Source organism: Bos javanicus, chromosome 27 (genome assembly GCF_032452875.1).
Source record: "Bos javanicus breed banteng chromosome 27, ARS-OSU_banteng_1.0, whole genome shotgun sequence".
NCBI lineage: Eukaryota > Metazoa > Chordata > Mammalia > Artiodactyla > Bovidae > Bos > Bos javanicus.
The window spans coordinates 34,873,401-34,897,108 of record NC_083894.1 but is presented as its reverse complement, the minus strand read 5'-3'; the positions used below and the strand labels follow the sequence as shown (position 1 = coordinate 34,897,108).

Genomic DNA, 23,708 nt, shown 5'->3' with positions numbered 1-23,708 from the left:
ATGTCACTTTGAGGCTAAAATCCTCATTCATGCTGTCACATATTGGGATTAATATAAAGGTTTCTTGCCTTCAATGAGTTAAAGAGTTAGGTCATCAGAAAGGAAGATGGACAAAAGTAAGAATATCATGCACAGGTTTATAAGAAACAGTGCCTAATTTCAGAGGAATTCTGCAGAGATTTTTTTAACATTTGAGACTACTAAAGAGATAAAAATATTTTGAGGTTCAAGGATTTATTAATGACATTTTTAATATAAATTCTAAATTGGATAAAAAGGATTTCTCTGAAGGAAACAAACACTGCTACTTAATTTAGATCTACTTAGGAACTTAAAATGATATACCAAATATAGTTTTCTCATATTAAGTCCCTACTACACTGTGGAATATTCATCAGGAAAACAGTTCTAGAGCAGTCAAAATTTTGATTTGTCTTAATATGCTAATAATGAACTATTGGGAAAACAGAATGGATAAAAGGACATTTGTTTACATTTTAAAATAGCACACATTTCATAATAAATATAACAAATATTATATAATTATGAATTTATGACACTGGTTAATGACTAGCACAATTTGAGATACTAAATTATTTGCAAAATCTTACTTACCCCTCATATTCCACACTCTCTTTGTTGCATGATTTTCTCATTTCATTTCGCTTCATGATCATAATGGTGAAAATTATGAAAAAGGGCAGAAAAATGTAGAAACTTAAAATAAGCCAGTTCTGATGTGTATTGTAGCCTTTTTTAGTAAACGTTGTATCTGGAAGTGAAACACAGAAATAAGTGGATATTCACTGAATGTTTGAATAAATTTCTATTTATCTCACTTTAATCATATGCATCCTGGAGGAGGGAATGGCAACTCACTGCAGTATTCTTGCGTGGAAAATTCCATGGACAGAGGAACCTGGCGGGCTTAAGTCCATGGGGTTGCAAAGAGTTGGGCAGCAATCATATGCATACATGTAAAATAATATACATAATTGAAAGTTTAAGACCTTGCAAACTGTCATATATGAGAAAATAAAAGGGCATTTAAGCTCATACCCAAAACAATTGAATATTTTTCATAGGCTTACTCATTCACTCAGTTGTGTCCACTCTTTGCGACCCCATGGACTGCAGCATACCAGGCCTCCCTGTCCATCAACAACTCCTGGAGCTTGCTCAAACTCATATCCATCGAGTCAGTGATGCCATCCAACCATCTCATCCTCTGTTGTCCGCTTCTCCTCCCGCCTTCTATCTTTCCCAGCATCAGGGTTTTTTCCCAATTAGTCAGTTCTTCGCATCAGGTGACCAAAGTATTGGAGGCTTACTAATCATCTTTTATGCATATTTTTAAAATATTATGATACTGTATTTGCAGTTTGAAGTCTGTTTACTACACTCATCTTATTTATTTATTTTAAAGGTGGCATATTAGTAGGGGTTAAGTTAAAAATTTAGCAATATGCTGTGAAAAGCCCCCATCCACTACCTTGCCAAGTCACATAGTTTTGCTGCTCAAAGGAAACCATTTTTAAATGACTATGTTTCTCCATCCAGTATTTATATTTTATACATGTGAATAAAATCCATTTCTATACCCATACTTGTGTCTGTATCTACCTATATGTAATGTGCGTGTGGTGTGTATTTTTTCCCTCTTGTTGACAGTCAACAATATAGTATGCCCTTTTGCTGTCTTAAAAAATTCAAATATTACACAATTCCCAAAAGTACACACGGAGAAGGCAATGACACCCCACTCCAGTACTCTTGCCTGGAAAATCCAATGGACAGAGGAGCCTGGAAGGCTGCAGTCCATGGGGTCGCTGAGGGTCGGACACGACTGAGCGACTTCACTTTCACTTTTCACTTTCATGCATTGGAGAAGGAAATGGCAACCCACTCCAGTGATCTTGCCTGGAGGATCCCAGGGACGGCGGAGCCTGGTGGGCTGCCGTCTATGGGGTTGCACAGAGTCGGACGCGACTGAAGTGACTTAGCAGCAGCAGCAGCAAAAGTACACAATAAATAAATATATTGGCAAATAATTAGAAAAATAATCCAGATCTCAAGACATACTCTGCTAGAGTCTCAAAAGTACACACCAGGAAATTTTCTAATCATAATTCTGTTTTCCAATTAAAATAAATAAATTTATATTTAAAAAAACCAAAACAACAAAAAAAAGATATTGCTTTTCTCCATTACTATTTAGTTAGTAGATTTTTTACAGAAATGTAACAATACTAACAGACATGCATTCACGTCATCATTTTATAGCTCAGAGAATTTTCTAAATTGAACACATCTATGTAACCAGCACCAAATCCAGGAAAAGTAATATTACCAGCATCTCACTACCTCTAATCTACTTTCTTTCAGCCACCATCCATGGAAAATCACTAATCCATGGATCATTTTTGACAGATTATAATGGAGAAGGAAATGGCAACCCACTCCAGTGTTCTTGCTTGGAGAATCCCAGGGATGGGGGAGCCTGGTGGGCTGCTGTCTATGGGGTCGCATAGAGTCGGACATGACTGAAGTGACTTAGCAGCAGCAAACCAAACATTTGTAACTTTTCCAGTGGTTTTCCTAAGTGGTTGTAGGAATTACATTCACACTAGCAATGAATGAGAGTCTTGGTATAGCTTGTATTTTCCTTCTTTTATTATATAGTTATTCTTGTGAAGAACTGACTCATTTGAAAAGACCGGGATGTTGGGAAAGATTGAAGGCAGGAGGAGAAGTGGACGAGAGTATGAGATGGTTGGATGGCATCACCGACTCAATGGACATGATTTTGAGTAAACTCCAGGAGTTGGTGATGGACAGGGAGGCCTGGTGTGCTGCAATTCATAGGGTCGCAAAGAGTCGGACACTACTCAGCAACTGAACTGAACTGAACTGATTCTTCGTATATGATGAAATGTGAACACTATAACTATACAATGGATAAGATAGAGCAAATGAGGCATGCACTTAAAAGATTATTTTTTGTTTTGGTTGTTATGGATTTTCTTCAATTAATGTAAAATTCTTATCAGTATTGGTAGGGAAAATAAGTTTAATGACTGAGATTTGACAACAAAATAGTGTGACTCTTGTATTTGATGTCATTTAAATTTTGTGATTTTTTAACAGATTTACTGTTATTTTAGATGCAAATACATGAATCTATTTGAGATGTATATTATATGTTGTGTATATATATATATATATATGTTTATATCTATAAAACCACCACATCAGTCAAAAGACAGTTGACTCCTGAACGTTGCAGGGTTGGGGGATCCACTCCAAGCAGTCTAAACACTCATGTTTAACTTTAGCGTTGGGCCTCCATATCTGAGGTCTCTCTGCAGTGCAGGTTCCACCATATCTGCAGCTGCTCGCCCATGGATTTAGTCTACTTCTGATGCTACACTACTGTGGTATTTATTGAAATAAAATCTGTGTACAAGTGGATGCACTTGTTGTTCAGTCGCCAAGTTGTGTCTGAGTCTTTGCAACCTCATGGACTGCAGCATGCGAGACATCCCTGTTAATGCACAGAGAAGTTCAAATCCATGTAGTCCAAGGCTCAACTGGAGTGAATACATCCATCACCCACAAGTTTCTTCTTGCCCATATAATGCTGCTTTGCTGCCACTCCCAACACAAGCAACCAAATCAGCATTCTCTATTAGTTTAGGTGTTCTACAATTTAATATAAATAAAGTCACACAGTCTGTATTCATTTTAATCTTGCTTTTTTCACACAGCAGAAATGTTGACATCCATCCACATTGGTATTTTTAACAGTGGCTCATTCCTTTTTATTGTTCAATAGTATGCTGTTTTTTGAATATACCACACGTTGTTGATCCATCACCTGTTGATTTGTCTTTGGGTTGTTTTCAAATCGTATCTATTACATGTAAAGCTGTTATGAACGTTTGTGTACAAAGTTTTGTAGGGGTGAAGGCATTCTATTCTCTTGGTTAAGCAGTAAAGTGACTGCATTACATGATAGGTGAAAGAAGCCAAGGGCTTCCCTGGAGCCTCAGTGATAAATTCACCTGCCAGTGCAGGAGACACGGGTTCCAGCCCTGATCCAGGAAGATCCCATATGCCAAGGAACAACTAAGCCCATGTGCTCTAGAGCTGGGGAGCCGCAACTACTGAGGCCCTCAGGCCCTAGAGCCTGTGCTCTGCAGCGAGAAGTCACTGCAGTGAGAAGCCCTCACGCCACAACTATTGAGTAGCCCCTGCTCACTCTGACTAGAAAAACCCCGTGCAGCGATGAAGACCCAGCACAGTCAAAGATAAATAATAAATAAATAAGATTCTTTTAAGAAGAAGCTGAAACTGTACAATTTTACATTTCAACAATAGTGTATGAGACACTATCCTCCCATTTTGGCAAAACTTCATGTAGTTAGTCTTTAAAATTTAAATAAATTTTAAAAGAATGTAACAGTAATTGTGTAATTGTGATTTTAGTGTGCATTTCTTTGATGAACAATGACATTGGGCATCTTTACATGTGCTTATCTATCATCTATATATCTTCTTTGATAAAGTATCCATATTTTTCCCATCTTTATTGGGCTGTTTGTTTTCCATTATTAATTGTCAAAGATTATATTGTGAATATAAAATTTGTATATATTCAGAATATAAATACTTTGTTAGTTATATACCTAACTCTAGTTATATACAAAACTCTTCAAGAGTTTTGAAGAGCAAAAGCTTTTCATTGTGATGATATCCAAATTTTCACCTTTCCTCCTTAGAATGTGCTTTTGGTATCACATGTTAAAAAAAATAATCATTTAATCCAAAGGCACTTAGGTTTTCTCATATTTTCTCTTCTGGAAGTTTTATACGTTTAGGCTTCACATTTTGGTGTGTGATCCACTTTGAGTGAATTTTTACACGTGATGTACAGAATTATTTTTTTCTGCATGTGAGTATATAATTGTTCCAGCACTTTTTGCTGAAAAAGTTATCCATTATTCACTGATTTGCTTTGCACTTTATGGAAAATTAGTTTTCCATGCATCTGTGGCTCTACTTCCAGTGATTTATTCTGTTCCATTGATCTACATGTCTATGTTAAAATCAATGTTACACTGCATTGATTATTGTAACTTTATAGAAAGTTCTGTAATTGGGTGATGTATTTTATCTAACATCACTCTGTCTCAAAGTTATTTTGACAACACTAGTCCCTTTGAAATTCTGTATAAAGTTTATAATCAGCTTGTCAATTTCTGCAAATGAACCTGATGGATGACTTGCAACGGGATTTTCCTGAGTGTATAGATAAATCTGGGGAGAACTGACCTTGTAACAAGTGTTTTCCAAACTCTGAACATAAATGTCTCTTCAGTTACTTAAATTTTCTTTAATTTATCTCAGCAATGGTTTGAAGTTTTCAGTGTACAAATCATGTACTTTTCCACTGAATTTATTTCTAAGTATTTTGTTTTTTATGCTGTCATGAATAAAATTGCTTCCTTAATGTCATTGTTGGATTGTCTCTTTTTAGTTTGTAGATATACAATTGTTTTTTGTATATTGATCTCATTTTCTTCCACCTTACTCTTTAGGTTTTGGTGACTCATTAGGATTTTTTCATATAGGATCATATTACTGTACAGAAACACTGATTTTCTTTTTAATCCATATGCTTTGGGGGGAAGGATATACTGACCAAACCCTCTGATATAAGTGGAAGTAATCTGCAGAGGCTTCCCTGGTGCCTCAGTGTAAAGAATCTGCCTGCTAATGAAGGAGACACAGGTTCTATCCCTGGGTGGGGAAGAACCCCTGAAGAAGGAAATGGCAACCCATTCCAGTATTATTGCCCAGGAAATCTCACAGACAGAGAAGTTTGGTGGGCCACAGTCCATGGGGTCACAAATAGTGGGACACGACTCAGCAACTGACTGGTAAAACAACAACCTATAGCCACAGGTGAATGTATAGCCAGCTAGCCTTCCCTTTCCCCTGCCTTCCTTCCCGGCCACACACTGCTGTTTGTGGACAGAGTCAGGTCCTGCCTTCCATCACTGGTCAATGTTACCGTGTCCACCTGTGAATAGCCCCTGCAGTCATGCACTTGTGTGTTCCCAGCCTGACTCGTCTCTGGCTTCCACTGCATGTTCTGGGGTGAGCGTCCAGCCACAGAAGAGCATATCAACACCCATGGCCCCTGCAGCTGTTTGTCAGATCCAGATCAGGTTCTGCCTCTCTGACCGGCCCGCACCACCATGCCTACTTGTAACCAGCCCCTGCCTTCAGCTCTGAACCTGCACACCCCCAGCAAGACCTGACCTCCAAGACAGTGCACACACCCAGGGGAGGAAGAGAACAGCTATAGGAGAGCATACTCTAGCTGTTTGTTAGATCCAGGTCACAATCGGACTTCTGACAGTGGTGGGCATCACTGTGCCTACCTGGAGCTAGCCTGTCCGATTGTGCACTGGCATGCCCCAGAACTCAATTTCCACACCTCATCACTGATTTCCCTTGTAGTATGCATTCGCAGAAGTAGAGTGTGAAGCAATGGGAAAGCACACTGACATTCAGGGCCATCGGAACAGCCAGTGAGCCAATAGTTGGCTCCAGCCATTGCCACCTACCCCAGCCCTGATCACTACAAACACATCTTCAGCTGACATCTGCCACCACCTGGACACCTGCACCTGGGCCCCACAGCCAAGTATATGCATATCACTGTCTCCAGTCACTACCATTGCCTGAACTTGTCCTTAGCTATACTTTTAGACTTTAGGACTATTATCCATTTTGAGTTAATATTTGAAAGTTGTGAGGTCTGTGAGTAGGATAATTCTTTTGCTTATGGGTGTCCAGCTGTTCCACTGAAATGACACAAATACAAGAAAAATTTTACAAATGGATGCATATGAAACAATTTGGGCCATGTAGTCCAATAAGACTAAAATGCTCTCCTCCAATTAAAAATAAATAAATTAATTAAAAAGCAAACTAAAATGTTGATATAGGTAGAAACCAACACAATATCATAAAGCTATTATCCTCCAATAAAAATAAATAAGTTAACTTTTAAAAAAAGAAAACACTCATCAAATACAACTAAAATCTAGGATTTATTTTATTTATTTATTTTTGTTTAGTTGCTGTGACTAGGACTTTCAATTTTGTGCTGGATAAAAGTAGTGGGCATAGGCATTCTTGTCTTATTTCTGATCTTAGAGGAAAAGCTTTCAGCTTTTAACTATTGTGTATGATGTGAAGAAAGCTGAGTGATGAAGAGTTGATGCTTTTGAACTATGGTGTTAGAGAAGACTCTTGAGAGTCCCTTGGACTGCAAGGAGATCCAACCAGTCCATTCTGAAGGCGATCAGCCCTGGGAGTTCTTTGGAAGGAATGATGCTAAAGCTGAAACTCCAGTACTTTGGCCATCTGATGCAAAGAGTTGACTCATTGCAAAAGACTCTGATGCTGGGAGGGATTGGGGGCAGGAAGAGAAGGGGACGACAGAGGATGAGATGGCTGGATGGCATCACTGACTCGATGGACATGAGTCTGAGTGAACTCCGGGAGTTGGTGATGGACAGGGAGGCCTGGCGTGCTGCAATTCATGGGGTCACAAAGAGTCGGACAAGACTGAGCAACTGAACTGAACTGAACTGAATGATGTTAGTTTTGGGTTTGCCATATGTGGACTCTACCTTGATGAAGTATAGTCACTCTATACCCACACTGTTGACAGTTTTATTTTTTTAAGATTTATTTATCTGTTTTATTTTTGGCTGTGGTGGGTCTTCATTGCTGAGTGCAGGCTTTCCCTAGTTTGTGATGAGCAGTGGCTCCTCTTGGTTGCAGTGTGCAGGTTTCTCACTGAGCTGGCTTCTCTTGTTGTGGAGCTCAGGCTCTAGGGCATATCAATTCAATAGCTGCAGTGGGTGGACTTAGCTGTCCTGTGGCATGTGGAATCCTTCCGGACCAGGGATTGAGCCCATGTCCTCTGCATTGGCAGGTGGATTCTTCCCACAAAGGAAGCCCTATTGAGAGTTTTTATCATAGATGTTGAATCAATGAATAGCAACTTGCCTTCATTCATGGAAACTAGAGAAAATATAAACTTGTACTTCATCACTCAAAATGTGATTTACTATTATTTCCTAGTAAATACGTATACTTATATTTCGTCATACATTTTTTACATAAATTTCATTCAAAATAAACACCTTATCCTAGACGTGCTTTTTAATAACCTGTAAAGTTTTTAATAACATGGAATGCAAATAATTTGCATGATGTTCACCCATCCATATTTATTTTTTAATTCATGCTATGATGTTTATTAGGGTTTCCCAGGTGGCATTAGTGGTAAAGAACCTGCCTGCCAATGCAGGGTTGGGTTCGATCCCTGGGTTGGGAAGACCCCCTAGAGGAGGAACTGGCAATCCACTCCACTATTCTTGCTTGGAAAATCCCATGAACAGTGGAGCCTGCTGAGCCACAGTCCATAGGCTCACAAAGAGACAGACATGATTGAGGCGACTGAGCACACATGATGTTTATTGAAACTTGAGTACTATATTGTATTTTAGTAACTGAGTTGATTAAAACTGGGTGTCTCTGTGGAAAGCACATTGCAAATGTTATTTAACATTAATTTAATGAAAGCCACTATTCAAAGTAATTCTTTTAGTCACTTGGGAGATCATGAAAGATTTTAGTTAATAGTGTATTTCTTTATTTCATAAAGCATCCTATTTTGATGCTTTATTTTTAAAACATTCTAGAATTTAAAAGTTTAATTTCTACTCACAAGATTTATGATCATATCCATCATCAATACTTCCTCCTGGTGAACCAATGTGTAATTCACAATCTGGAGGTGTATAGTCAGGAATGCAATGACAATTGCCTAAATTATTACATATCTGAAACAGAAAAATGTGTAATTACTATGAATCATGATAGTCTCTGTATGTCATATATACTTACTTTCAAAAGAATAAAATCCCTGATCTTCTAAGTTTGTTGTTGTTCAGTTGCTAAGTTGTTTCCAACTCTTTGCCACCCATGAACTGTAGCACAACAGGCTTCTCTGTCCTTCATTATCTCCCTGAGTTTGCTCAAACTCAGGTCCATTGAATCAGTGATGCCATCCAACCATCTCATCCTGTTGCTCCCTTCTCCTCTTGCCCTCAATATATCCCAGCATCAGGGTCTTCTCCAATGAGTCTGCTCTTCCCATCAGGTGGCCAAAGTATTGGAACTTCAGCTTTAGCATCAGTCCTTTCAATGAATGTTCATGGTTTATTTCCTTTAGGATTGACTGGCTTGATCTCCTTGCTGTCCAAGGGACTCTCAAAAGTCTTCTCCAGCACCACAGTTCAAAGGCATCAATTCTTTGGGATTCAGCCTTCTTTATGGTCAACTCTCACATCTATACATGACTACTGGAAAAACCAGAGCTTTGACTATATGGACTTTTGTAGGCAAAGTGATGTCTCTGATTTTTAATATGCTATCTAGATGTGTCATATTTTTTTCCCAAGAAGCATCTTTTAATTTTGTGGTTGCAGTCACTATTCTCAGTGATTGTGCAGTCCAAGAAAATGAAATCTGCCACTGTTTCTACTTTTCCCCCACTGATTTGCCATGAAGTGATGGGACCAGATTGGAGAAGGAAATGGCAACCCACTCCAGTATTCTTGCCTGGAGAATCCCAGGGACGGGGAAGCCTGGTGGGCTGCCATCTGTGGGGTCGCACAGAGTTGGACATGACTGAAGCGACTTAGCAGCAGATGGGACCAGATGTCATGATCTTCATTTTTTGAATGCTGAGTTTTAAGCCAGCTTTTTCACTCTCCTCTTCCATCCTTATCAAGAGTCTCTTCAGTTCCTCTTTACTTTCTGCCATTAGAGTGCTATCATTTGCATACCTGAGGTTGTTGATAGTTCTCCCAGCAGTCTTGATTCCAGCTTGTGAGTCATCCTGTCCGTCATTTTGCAGGATATGCTCTGCATATAAGTTAAATAAGCAGGATGACAATATACATCTTTGACATACTCCTTTCCCAATTTGGAACCAATCTTTTGCTTCATGTCCAGTTCTGACTGGCCTTTCTTGACCTGCATACAGGTTCTCAGGAGGCAGATAAGGTGGTCTGGTATTCTTATCTCTTTAAGAATATTCCAGTTTGTTGTGATCCACACAGAAAAAGTGTTTAAGATAGTCAGTGAAGCAGAAGTAGATGTTTTTGTTTGTTTGTTTTTTGTTTTTTTCTGGAATTTCCTTGCTTTTTCTATGATCCAATGGATGTTGGCAATTTTACTTCTGGTTCCTCTGCCTTTTCTAAATCCAACTCGTACATCTGGAAGTTCTCGGTTCATGTACTTCTGAAGACGAGCTTGAAGGATTTTGATCATAATCTTGTTAGCATGTGAAGTGAGTGCAATTTTATGGTAATTTGAACATTCTTTGGCATTACCTTTCTTTGGGACTGAAATGAAAACTCACCTTTTCCAGTCCTGTGGCCACTACTGAGTTTCCCAAATTTGCTGGCATATTGAATGCAGCACTTTAACAGTATCATCTTTTAGGATTTGAAATAGCTCAGCTGGAATTCCATCACCTCCATTAGCTTTGTTCATAGGTATGCTTCCTAAGGCTCACTTGACTTCATACTCCAGGATGTCTGGCTCTAGATGAGTGACCACACCATCATGGTTATCCGGGACATTAAGACTTTCTTCTACAGTTCTTCTGTGTATTCTTGCTACCTCTTCTTAATCTCTTCTGCTTCTATCAGGTCCTTGCCATTTCTGTCCTTTACTGTGCTCATCCTTGCATGAAATGTTCCCTTGGTATCACTAATTTTCTTGAAGAGAGCTCTAGTCTTCCTCATTCTATTGTTTTCTTCTATTTCTTTACATTTTCCACCTAAAAAGGCTTTCTCTCCTTGCTGTTCTCTAGAACTCTGCATTCAGTTGGATATATCTTTCCTTTTCTCCTTTTAGGCCATTCAGGAATGACCTAAATCAAATCCCTTATGATTTTACAGGGGAAGGGATGAATAGTTTCAAGGGACTAGATCTGGTAGACAGAATGGCTGCAGAACTATGGACCGAGGTTTGTAACATTGTACAGGAGGTTTTGACCAAAACCATCTCCAAGAAAAAGAAATGCAAGAAGGCAAAATGCTTGTCTTCTAAGTTTATTAAAGACTATATATTGATACATAGTGCTTCCCTTGGGCTTGACAGTAAAGAATCTGCCTGTAATGCAGGAGATCCAGGTTTGATCCCTGGTTCAGGAAGATCCTCTGGAGAAGGGAATGGCTACCCACTCCAATATTCCTGCCTGGAGAATTCCATGGACAGAGGAGCCTGGCAACGATACTCCATGGGGCCGCAAAGAGTCGGAAATGACTGTCAACTAACACACAAAAGAGGGCCTTCATCCACTAATTAAGTCCCTCTCCACTGCTAAGCGCTTTCTGTTTTACATATATTCACAGATAAACACACATACCCACATCCACAAACATATAAACACTCATTCCCAGGTTTTTGCCAAACAAACATCACTAATGAAAAATTATGAATTTATTCCCATACCTAAAGGTATAAATATAGGGCTAGCACATTTTAAGAAATAGACATTTATGGTTATTTCCTATCATTATATTGGAGACATTGTGTTTTGTCCATGTATGCTGATAATGACAAATTTGGGGGGTTTATAGATAATGCTGGGCTGGAGGAAGCACAAGCTGGAATCAAGATTGCTGGGAGAAATATCAGTAACCTCAGATATGCAGATGACACCACCCATATGGCTGAAAGCCTCTTGATGAAAGTGAAAGAGGAGAGTGAAAAGTTGGCTTAAAGCTCAACATTCAGAAAACTAAGATCATGGCATCTGGTTCCATCACTTCATGGCAGATAGATGGGGAAACAGTGGAAACAGTGTCAGACTTAATTTTTTGGGGCTCCAAAATCACTATAGATGGTGATTGCAGCCATGAAATTAAAAGACGCTTACTCCCTGGAAGGAAAGTTATGACCAACCTAGATAGCATAATCAAAAGCAGAAATATTACTTTGCCAACAAAGGTCCATCTAGTCAAGGCTATGGTTTTTCCAGTGGTCATGTATCGATGTGAGAGTTGGACTGTGAAGAAAGCTGAGCACTGAAGCATTGATGCTTTCAAACTGTGGTGTTGTAGAAGACTCTTGAGAGTCCCTTGAACTGCAAGGAGATCCAACCAGTCCATTCTAAAGGAGATCAGCCCTGGGTGTTCTTTGGAAGGAATGATGCTAAAGCTGAAACTCCAATACTTTGGCCACCTGATGCGAAGAGTTGACTCATTGGAAAAGACCCTGATGTTGGGAGGGATTGGGGGCAGGAGGAGAAGGGGATGACAGAGGATAAGATGGCTGGATGGCATCACCGACTCGATGGACATGAGTTTGAGTGAACTCTGGGAGTTGGTGATGAACAGGAAGGCCTGGCGTGCTGTGATTCATGGGGTCACAAAGAGTTGGACATGACTGAGCGACTGAACTGAACTCAAAGATTATTGAAATTTTAAATTTATTTTCCCTACATATCAAAATTGATTTCAATAAAATGAGTTTTATTTATAATACTGTAATCCAAAAGTGTTCTTCTAATTTACACATCAATATCTCTCTCTTTCTCTCTTTTTTTTTTTTTTTGGTATTTAGTGTAGCCCGACTTCCCAGGTGGCCTTAGTGGTAAAGAATCTGCCTGCCAATGCAGCAGACACAAGAGATGTGGGTTCAACCTTGGTTTGGGAAGATCCCTTGGATTAGGAAATGGCAACCCACTCCAGAATTCTGGCTTGGAAAAATTCCATAGACAAAGGAGGCTTGCAGGCTATGGTCCATGGAGTTGCAGAGTTGGACACAGCTGAGCACACACATACACACACAACGCTCTGGTGATAAATATTTTAATGTAAAATTTTGAAATTAAGACTAAAATATCATTTATTTCATATTTCAAATCTAATCCCCAAATTTTCCCCTATCCTGATTTAACATAAACAGCAGAGGTTACCATCATTACATTTTTACTAATGTAGTGAAAGAAAAAAGATGGTTAGCTAGAGCAGAAGCAATAAGCAAATAAATATTATTAAATTTTATTAAGTGAAGAATGACTTGCTATTTCAGACTAGATATGTAATTTGACTTTCTAGTGTTAGGTGTTTAGTTGGTAAATCGTGTTTGACTTTTTGTAACCCCATGACTGTAGCCCACCAGGCTCCCCTGTCCATGCGATTTCCCATGTAAGAATACTGGAGTGGGTTGCCATTTCCTTCTCCAGAGGATCTTTCTAACCCAAGGAGTTCTTAGCAGAAAAAAATGAAATGAAAACGTATACCTTAGTCACTTGTCAGTAATACTTCTAATGTCAGAAAATGAAGAAAAGTAATCTCATAGCATTCAGCACAAATAAAATGGAATTAAACTACCATCACATTTCTCTTTGACACAACTGAAGGAAATAGAACAGTCCAACTGAGCTTACAAAGTTTTGGGAGAGCAGAACTAAAACTTAATAATTTTGTGCCAATGATTTTTTTTTAATGTGGAAAGACATTTTTGCATTGTTGATATGCTAGAACTTTAAATGCATACTGCACAAGATATATTTCTCTCTACTTTAAAGTGGTATTCCAGCACCCTATCTCTCTGATTAAAACAGATAAACAATGTCATGTCAGAAACAACATTTATCTAGAATATAAAATCTAAATAGATAAATTCCCTATAATATAAATTTTAGAAAAAAAATTAACATAATAGACCAAATCTCTTAGGAACATCAAAGTAGCTATATTTTGGATTTTTTAAATAAAACTTTTTACTATAAAATAGAATGTACATAAACCTAGTCTTACTGGAATGTTAATTTCATAATGTATAAAGTATCAAATTATGACAAAGGTCCACCTAGTCAAAGCTATGGTTTTTCCAGTAGTCATATATGGATGTAAGAGTTGGACTAAAAAGAAAACTGATTGCAGAAGAATGGATGCTTTTAAACTGTGGTGTTGGAGAAGACTCTTGAGAGTCCCTTGGACTGCAAGGAGATTCAACCAGTCCATCCTAAAGGAAATCATTCCAGAATATGCATTGGAAGGACTGATGCTGAAGCTGAAACTCTAATACTCTGGACACCTGATGTGAAGAACTGACTCATTTGAAAAGACCCTGATGCTGGGAAAGATTGAAGGCAGGAGGAGAAGGGGATGACAGACGATACAATGGTTGGATGGCATCACCAACTCAATGGACATGAGTTTGAGTAAACTCCGGGAGTTGGTGATAGACAGGGAAGTCTGGTGTGCTGCAGTCCATGGGGTCACAAAGAGTTGGACACAACTGAGTGACTGAACTGAACTGACATTTGAAACTAATATGATATTGTATGTTAATTACAGCTAAACATGTATCAATAAACTGCAAACTATAAGTTTGGTTTGAGATTTTACAAAAAATATTGAGGCTGAAGGCTTAAAGCAGAGAATTGAACAAAGAAGAGCAAAAGATCAGACCAACAATGCTAACAATTAAAATGAACAACAATGAAAGTAAAAGACAAAACATGGAAATGTAGCTATCCTTTTTGTTTACAGAAAAGTTTCATAGAAAATTCAAGACAAAGCAGTAGCATTCTATATCTTCTAAAAGCAACCAAGTAAATTGTAACACTGAGTATTACAAAACTGAATACTGATAAATTTAATTTCATTTCTATAATGTTGACCGAATTATACACTGATTATCTTTTTGGAAAGCAGTGAAACAAGGGTCCCAAATTATACATTTTTAAGAAGTAAATATTAAATGCAAAAGTAACTACAAATCTGTATTGCCAGATTAAAATGGATAAACAGTTGAGAAAAAAATGTTTTTTGCATTAAGATACTTTCTAGTAGAAGCCTCTTCATAAAAACTTCAGAAATTCTCTATCATGTCTTTAAGAATATCTTCTGTAAAATACTATATAGCTTTAAATTTTAATTATGAAGAGTATGAGGAAGAAGAAATATGCCCACAATATAAGCAAAATATGCATTTATTTGCATGAGAAAATTATTTTTTTTAACTTAAATGTGTTACCAATTCATAAGTTTTGAATACTTACAATAAATTCAGTACACATATAGTACAGTTCACTAAATAGTGTTTTGATCGATTGGTAATCAGCTGATTTTCTTTATATTAGTTAGCTATTCCTAGGCAAGCCTGGATAAAAGAGCAACTTAGATTTTCATTTCTCCCAAACAGGATAGATTTTTTATGTTGAATTACTCAAAAAATAACATAAAATTTAGAATTACAAAAACAAAAGTAGCTTACCCCATTTCCTCTGCATTTTATAGTGGCATTACAATTATATCCCATTAAAGGAACTTCTTTGCAGGTTTTATTTATACAATACTAAAACAAAACAAGCAAATATTTCATAGTTATTTACAAATCTGACACAAGGAATTAACTATCATGTGTATACAAAAGAACAAAAGACATACTTACTGAGACTTTATATTATGCATCACTCTGATTTTGGAACAAAGATTCCGTCAATCCAATACAAAAATCCAAACAATAGTAAGAGTTAAAAAAAAAAAAATCTGAGAGTGTTCGCCTTAACACAGTTTATGTAGTGATGCCACATGATTTTGGTTTTGATACTTACAATTGGGAACTGAAATGAGAATCACCATTATGGGAGTTAATGTTCTGCTATGAATAATTGGTTAGATTAATATTAATGATTTGTCTGCTCAAAAACTGGAAAACAATTTATTATTTTAGTTTTAGTGTAAAATATAAATTATTATTTTGGATGGTACATTATCATAAATCCTTGTTATAATACTAATTATAATAATCCATCAAGAGAAATATTTTAACCTAATATGCATTGCAAAACCCTAGTTATGTTGAAGTGGTTAATCAAGGGTTAAATTAGTCATTTTTTTTTCCCCCTCATTTACTTTTCTCTATTATTTAAGCTAAGCTCTTAACTTATTTCTCTTGACTTTTTTAAATACATCAGCATAACACATGATGAAGTCACTGAAAAGAAGAATGAAATTTAGCATTTTGCAATTATTTCCTGAAAATTAACATATAGCTAATGAATAAATGATGTTGTGTATACCAGTACATTTTTGCTCTTTCTCTTGGATATAATATTGGAAGTGCTAGCCAGAGCAATCAGGCAAGAAAATATGAAAAGCACACACATTATAAATAAACAAGCAAAATTATCTCTTTGCAGGTGATATAATCTTGTATGTCAACTCTAAAGACTCCACATACACAAAAGTTTGTTAGAACTAATCAACAATTCAGTAAATTTGCAGTATAAAATATTAACATATAAAACTAAAGACATTTCTAAACAATGGACATTCTAAAAAGGAAATTAAGAATACCATTCAAGAAGAATAGCATCCACTATTATTAGACAATTAAAATTAACCAAGAAGCATACACTGAAAACTGAAAGAAATATTAAAAAAAATTAAAACAGAAAAATAAAATTTATCCTGTGTATATGGGCTGGAAGACATAATATTATTAATATATCAATACTATCCAAAACATCTATAAATTCAATGCAATCTGTCAAAATTTCAAGACAGATATTTTTTTCATAAATAGAAAAACCCATCATAAAATGCACATGGAATCACAAGAGAGTCTATATAGCTGAAATGGTCTTTACAAGGAACAGAATTGGAGGACTCACACTTCTTGATTTCAAAACTTACTGTAGTGTTCACTTCAGCAGCACATATACTAAAACTGGAATGACACAGAGAAGATTAACATGGCCCCATAGTCAAGGCTATGGTTTTTCCTGTGGTCATGTATGGATGTGAGAGTTGGACTGTGAAGAAAGCTGAGTGCTGAAGAATTGATGCTTTTGAACTGTGGTGTTGGAGAAGACTCTTGAGAGTCCCTTGGACTGCAAGGAGATCCAACCAGTCCATTCTAAAGGAGATCAGCCCTGGGAGTTCTTTGGAAGGAATGATGCTAAAGCTGAAACTCCAGTACTTTGGCTACCTCATGTGAAGAGTTGACTCATTGGAAAAGACTCTGATGCTGGGAGGGATTGGGGGCAGGAGGAAAAGGGGACAACAGAGGATGAGATGGCTGGATGGCATCACCGCCTCGATGGACATGAGTTTGGGTGAACTCCGGGAGTTGGTGATGAACAGGGAGGCCTGGTGTGCTGCGATTCATGGGGTCACAAAGAGTTGGACATAACTGAGCGACTGAACTGAATTGAACTGAACTGAAATTGCTAAAGTAATCAAAAGAACATGATATTGGTAGATATATAGACCTGCAGATTAATATAACAATCTAGACAATCCAAAAACAGACTCACGAAAATATCCTCAATTCATTTTTTTGACAAAAGTCCAAAAAAATGAACCTCAACCTAAACCTCAGGTTAAAGTAAATTAACTGAAAATAAACCAAATGTAAAACAAACTTAAATGTTAAACACAATATTACATATTTTTAGAAATAAAAAAATCTGTGAGACTATCTTCATGACCCAGGGTTATAACTAGGCTTATTAGACTTGACACAAAACACATGTTCCATGAAAGGAAAAATTGACAAATTGATATCATGAAAAGCTTTTCTGTATGAGTTTCTCCACCATGTAGATTGCTTTAGCAAAGCAAGCAAGCTGAGAAGGTGAGAGAAAGAAAGTGCATGCCAAACAGAAGTCACTGTCTTTTCTAAAACGAATCTTATAAATGACACTCCATAACTTTCACCATCTTCTCTTTCTTAGAAGCAGTCAGTATATCCAGTGCACACACAGACGAGGAGGATCACATGGGGAGTGAGTATCAGGAAGTGGGAGCAGTGGAGCCATGTTAGAAGGTGCTGACCACAAGAAGCAAGTTCCCAAGGGGATAGGACTGCTCAACGCAGACAGAAAAACCAGCTGTTTGATTAACCATTTTAAGAACTGCCTTATGATCCAGCAATCCCACTGCTGGGCATACACACTGAGGAAACCAGAAGGGAAAGAGACACGGGTACCCCAATGTTCATCACAGCACTGTTTATGATAGCCAGGACATGGAAGCAACCTAGATGCCCATCAGCAGATGAATGGATAAGAAAGCTGTGGTACATATACACAATGGAGTATTACTCAGCCATTAACAAGAATACATTTGAATCAGTTCTAATGAGGTGGATGAAACTGGAGCCTATTATACAGAGTGAAGTAAGCCAGAAAGAAAAACACCAATACAGTATACTAACGCATATATATGGAATTTAGAAAGATGGCAACAATAACCCTGTGTACAAGATAGCAAAAGAGACACTAATGTATAGATCAGTCTTATGGACTCTGTGGGAGAGGGAGACGGTGGGAAGATTTGGGAGAATGGCATTGAAACATGTATAATATTATGTATGAAACGAGTCTCCAGTCCAGGTTCGATGCATGATACTGGATGCTTGGGGCTGGTGCACTGGGACGACCCAGAGGGATGGTATGGGGAGGGAGGAGGGAGGAGGGTTCGGGATGGGGAACACATGTATACCTGTGGCGGATTCATTTCGATATTTGGCAAAACTAATACAATATTGTAAAGTTTAAAAATAAAATAAAATTTTAAAAAAAGGTTTTGTTTTATTTTTAATACATAAGTACTAAATGCCATTTACATAAAACACTGATTTACAACTGCTGCCTTATATATCCTGGAATGTGTGCATTCATATTTCAGACTGACTCCCTTAGCTTCTGAACTATTTTTCTTCCCCCTTTGTTTTTTAGCTACATAAATAGTACTACATGTACATCTCAACATGAGCTCGTACATTGCTATAGCTGTGCTCTGCCAGTACAGACTTCTGGTTTGGGTCCTCCAAATTTCTCACACTTATATTTTGACAATACAGATAAAATATGAATGCTCAATTATGTTTTTTCTGAAGCAGGAAAAATTAAAAACACAAAATTAGAATTTTATGATTTAAAACCATCAGAATTCAAAGATCTAAACAGAATCAACTGTCAGTAGACTCCTGTGCTTAAAAATGCATCTTGTCCCTGAGGACTGATGACAGATTAATCCAATGTTATTTGATTACCGAGGCTTGGTTTAATAATCTTTTCCATATCATACGGGAAATAAATGGCAGCGCCAGGTTCAAATCCTTTCTGTATGATTGGGATAGTCATCGTGGAATATAGTAACTGATAATTCCATTATCTAACACAGGTACATGCAAGTGAACATGGTTTGTTACCATCTGTGCTCCACACACGGTGCCATCAGCCACATAGGTATAGTCTCTTCCACCTGATCTCACTGATGACGCAGTAGTTACGCACAGAAGTCCTTGAGAATATGAATAAACGGCAGATCGAACATCACTTCTATAAGTACTATTTTGTGGCCAAACACAAGCTAATTTTCCACAAAGAACATCCCTGGAGAGGGGAAACAAAACAATGTCTTATCATTCTGTCCTTTAATGAAACTTAAGTTTTAAATAAGTATTGTATCACATCAGTGATAACATAAATGTTGTTTAACGAATAGTAAAAAATCAGAAGAATGCCAAATGTCGCTGTGCACATCTGAATGTGATACAATTAACTGGCACAGCAGTAGCAGGATTGAAAACTACACAATGAACTCAGATGTTCAGACATGACTTCATTGCCTATTTTAGTACTCAGTTTTGTTATCTAGCCCATTACATGGATCACACTCAGAAAATTCCTCACATGCTCCCACTTTGATAAAGCTTGACCAGGCTGCTGGTTTGTTACTCAACGTTTGTTGAGAGTGACTGACTGCATTTATTTATACTTTATGCATATTTTGAGACCCTTCTAATTATGCTTATTGTAATGGCCATGATCTTTAGTCAGTAAATCTATTTAATATACAGACTGTTCCTTTTGATCCCAAGATTCTTTGAATATGTTCATATTTCCAGTCATTCTGTATTCCTTTCCTGAGAATTCAGAAACTTTTAGACCCCATATTTGGCATAAGCCATACCAAAGTTTATCCCATAAATAGTTTATTTACCTATCAATGGGTAGAGCACTGGCTTCTCTAAGAGACTTCCAATATTCCTAGTTTATGCCCTGGAAAATAATTGATGTCACTTCTTGCTCTTGGAATCACTCAAATCTACCAACTCTCATCCTCAATTGAAAAAACAATTCTTAGTTATTGATATGTGTTTGTTGAGCATGTCCCTGTTATCTCTCCAAATGTCTTTCATTCAAAAATCTCATCCCCTTGTTCTAAAAGACCATGGAGAGGCTTTTTTTTTGTGTGTGTGTGTTTTTAACGATTTATTTATTTGGCTTTGTGGCTTGCAGGATCTTAGGTCCCTTGATCAGGAATTAAGTCTGTACCCTCAGCAGTGAAAGCATGGAGTTCTAACTATTGAACTCCTGGGGAATTCTCCATGGGAGGTCCTTTTAAAATAACAGAGATTAGTTTAATGGTATCAAGAAGTGAGGGCTTCTCAGGTGGCACAGTGGTAAAGAATCTGCCTGCCAAGATGTGGGTTCAGTTCTTGGGTTAGGAATATCCCCTGGAGTAGGAATGTCAACCCACTCCAGTATTCTTGTATGGAAAATTTCATGGACAGAGGAGCCTGGTGAGCTACAATCCATGGGGTTGCAAGAGTCGGACATGACTGAGCATGCACGCATCGTGAAGATTGAAATGAGAGTGGGATTCCATTTCCAAATCTTTTTCCAAGTTTCTCTCCTTCCAGTCTCATTTTTCTTGTTTCTCAGATTGAAATGACTCTTTTTATTGTTGCTCTATTCTCTTCGTATAGAATGTATCTCAAAATATCTTAAACCGACTTTACATGATAAATCTTTTTCTAGTCTGGCTATTGAAATACAAACTCCTCTTCCAAAGTCCATTCTCTCAAAATTTGCATTTATGGTTGAATTCTTGGAACTGGCAATCTGCTTGAATTCCTGGAATCTGCTGAAAGCAGATGAATTGAGCTATTGAATTCCAGTGTCATCTAGTGATTTTATTTTGGGAAAATTCATATACTACCATCATCTCAGATGAAGTCCATGTAAGTCATGCTTGCTAACTTTCACAATTCCTTCCACCTTTTCTTTTCCTTCTTCCATATCTTAGACAAAGGGTGGCATGCATACTTCTGGTCATCAGAGAGAGATTGAGGCTGACTTACCACCAGATCCTGCCTCTGTGGGCATCCACTGTGGTGTAACTCAGTCTGCTCTCAATTGCTTTCTAATAAGGTGTGGCTGATTATATTCCATCCTTTAGAGATTATCAGGCTCTCTTCATGAGATCTCCCTTCATCAGCATTCACTTCATGATTCCAGCCTTCCTCTTTTAATCTGTTAGTTTTCCAGTGTTGGGGCACGTGGGAAATTCTGCATTCTCTACACATCATAATTAATCCATAGCAGACTCATGTGGAGGCAGGTGGTGGAGGATACTGTCTTAGTCCCATTGAACTAAACACCGTCTTCAGCCATTTGTAGTTTTCGTAAAGGAACCAAGTTGCTTTTTAGCCATGCTGAGTGTGGTGTTTACCTAAGAGTTTTACAAATTTTTTTTTTTTCTGATTTTGTCCTGGGATTTAAAGGAAGTCCTACTTCTTTCTGGAGCATTTGACTTTATCTGAGTTTTTTTAACATGTTCTTCCCACTCTCTGTTTTTTTTTTTTTGTTTGTTTTAATCAACATCGTCTTTATGTCCTCTCTTACTTCTTAAATCTGGCTCTGTTACTATTCTTTAAGCCACCTTAAGGTATAGTCACCACCAAAAAACTGTACCTATGTGTGAAACTTGATGAATTTGGAGATAAGGACATGCCCGTGAAATTATTAGCATCATCAAGGACATAAACATATCCATCACTTCCCAAAGTTTCCTCTTGCCCTTTGTACTATAATCATTATTTTGTGGATGTGGTGAGAACAGTTAATAAAAGGTTTAACTTTGGGGAAAAGTTTAAGTATACAATCAGTTCAGTTCAGTTGCTCAGTCATGTCTGACTCTTTGCAACCGCATGAATCCCAGCATGCCAGGCCTCCCTGTCCATCACCAACTCCTGGAGTTCACTCAAACTCACATCCATTGAGTCGGTGATGCCATCCAGCCATCTCATCCTCTGCTGTCCCCTTCTCCTCCTGCCCCCAATCCCTCCCAGCATCAGAGTCTTTTCCAATGAGTCAACTCTTCGCATGAGGTGGCCAAAGTACTGGAGTTTCAGCTTTAGCATCATTCCTTCCAAAGAAATCCCAGGGCTGATCTCCTTTAGAATGGACTGATTGGATCTCCTTGCAGTCCAAGGGACTCTCAAGAGTCTTCTCCAACACCACAGTTCAAAAGCATCAATTCTTTGGCACTCAGCCTTCTTCAAGTTCAACTCTCACATCCATACAAGACTACTGGAAAAACCATAGCCTTGACTAGACGGACCTTAACATATTTTTAAAAGCTATAGGAATTAAGTTGTATAGTAGATTTCCAGATAAAGCTGCTATCATTTTCTAGCTTTATTGAGGTATAGTTGACAAATAAGATGATAAAGTATTTAAAGTGTACAAATTGATGATGTGATACATGTGTACATTGTGAGGGTTTTCCCTGATAGCTCAGTTGTTAAAGAATTTGCCTGCAATGCAGGAGACCCCAGTTCAATTCCTGGGTTGGGAAGATCCACTTGAGAAGGGATAGGCTACCCACTCCAGTATTCCTGGGCTTCCTGTGTAGCTCGGCTGGTAAAGAATCCACCTGCAATACGGGAGACCTGGATTTGATCCCTGAGTTGGGAAGATCTCCTGGATAAGGGAAGGGCTACTCACTCTAATATTCTAGTCTGGAGAATTCCATGGACTGTATAGTCCATGGGGTTGAAAGAGTAGGACACAACTGAGTGACTTTCACTTTCACTTTACATTGTGAAATGATTCACCCTGTTAGGTGAATTAATACATTGAACATTTCACTTATTTATCCTATTTTTTTTGTGTGAATACATTTAAGCTCTACTCTCAGCAAATTTTATTTATATAATAATTATATAATTCTATTGCCTAATTATGTAATAATTATATAGTATTTTCACCATGTTATACATTAGATCTTCAGATCTTATTCATCTTACAACTGAAAGTATGTATCATTTTACCAATTTCTGTTTTCCACTGGCAATTAATTTTCTACTCTCTGTTTCTATGAGTTCATTTTGATTATTACAGCAGCATTATAGCAAACAGAAGTGACAAGAGAAGGCATTATTGCCATGATCTTGATCTCAGGGGTAATACTACCAGCTATTACTGTTAAGTGTAGTGTTAATTATGGGTTTTCCATTTATTGCTTTCATTATGTTGAGGTATAGTCCTTCTACACTAATATGAAGAGAGTTATTATAATGAAAGGATGTTGAATCTAGTCAAATGCTTTTTCTATACCTACTGAGATGATCATATGATTCTTACCCCTTTTTTTATTAATATGGTATATCGCATCGATTGATTTGTGGATAAGAAACCATCCTTATATCCCCGGAATATTACCCACTGGATCATGGTTTATGTTCCTTTTAAAGTATTATTAAATTTGCTACTTAGTAAATTT

The 23,708-nt window shown here is 37.5% G+C and overlaps 1 protein-coding gene across 2 annotated transcripts in view; it reads right to left on the bottom strand.

Moving 5' to 3' along the window:
- LOC133240026 (disintegrin and metalloproteinase domain-containing protein 18-like) overlaps window positions 1-23,708 on the bottom strand; it is a 104,881-nt gene that overhangs the window by 4,170 nt on the left and 77,003 nt on the right. For both annotated transcript variants that reach the window (XM_061404550.1, XM_061404551.1), the window contains 4 exons: window positions 19,345-19,528; window positions 15,397-15,477; window positions 8,816-8,930; window positions 616-772 (listed from right to left, as the gene is read on the bottom strand). In XM_061404550.1, the coding sequence (XP_061260534.1) occupies window positions 616-772; window positions 8,816-8,930; window positions 15,397-15,477; window positions 19,345-19,528 (537 nt within the window). The remainder of the gene's footprint in view (window positions 1-615; window positions 773-8,815; window positions 8,931-15,396; window positions 15,478-19,344; window positions 19,529-23,708) is intronic.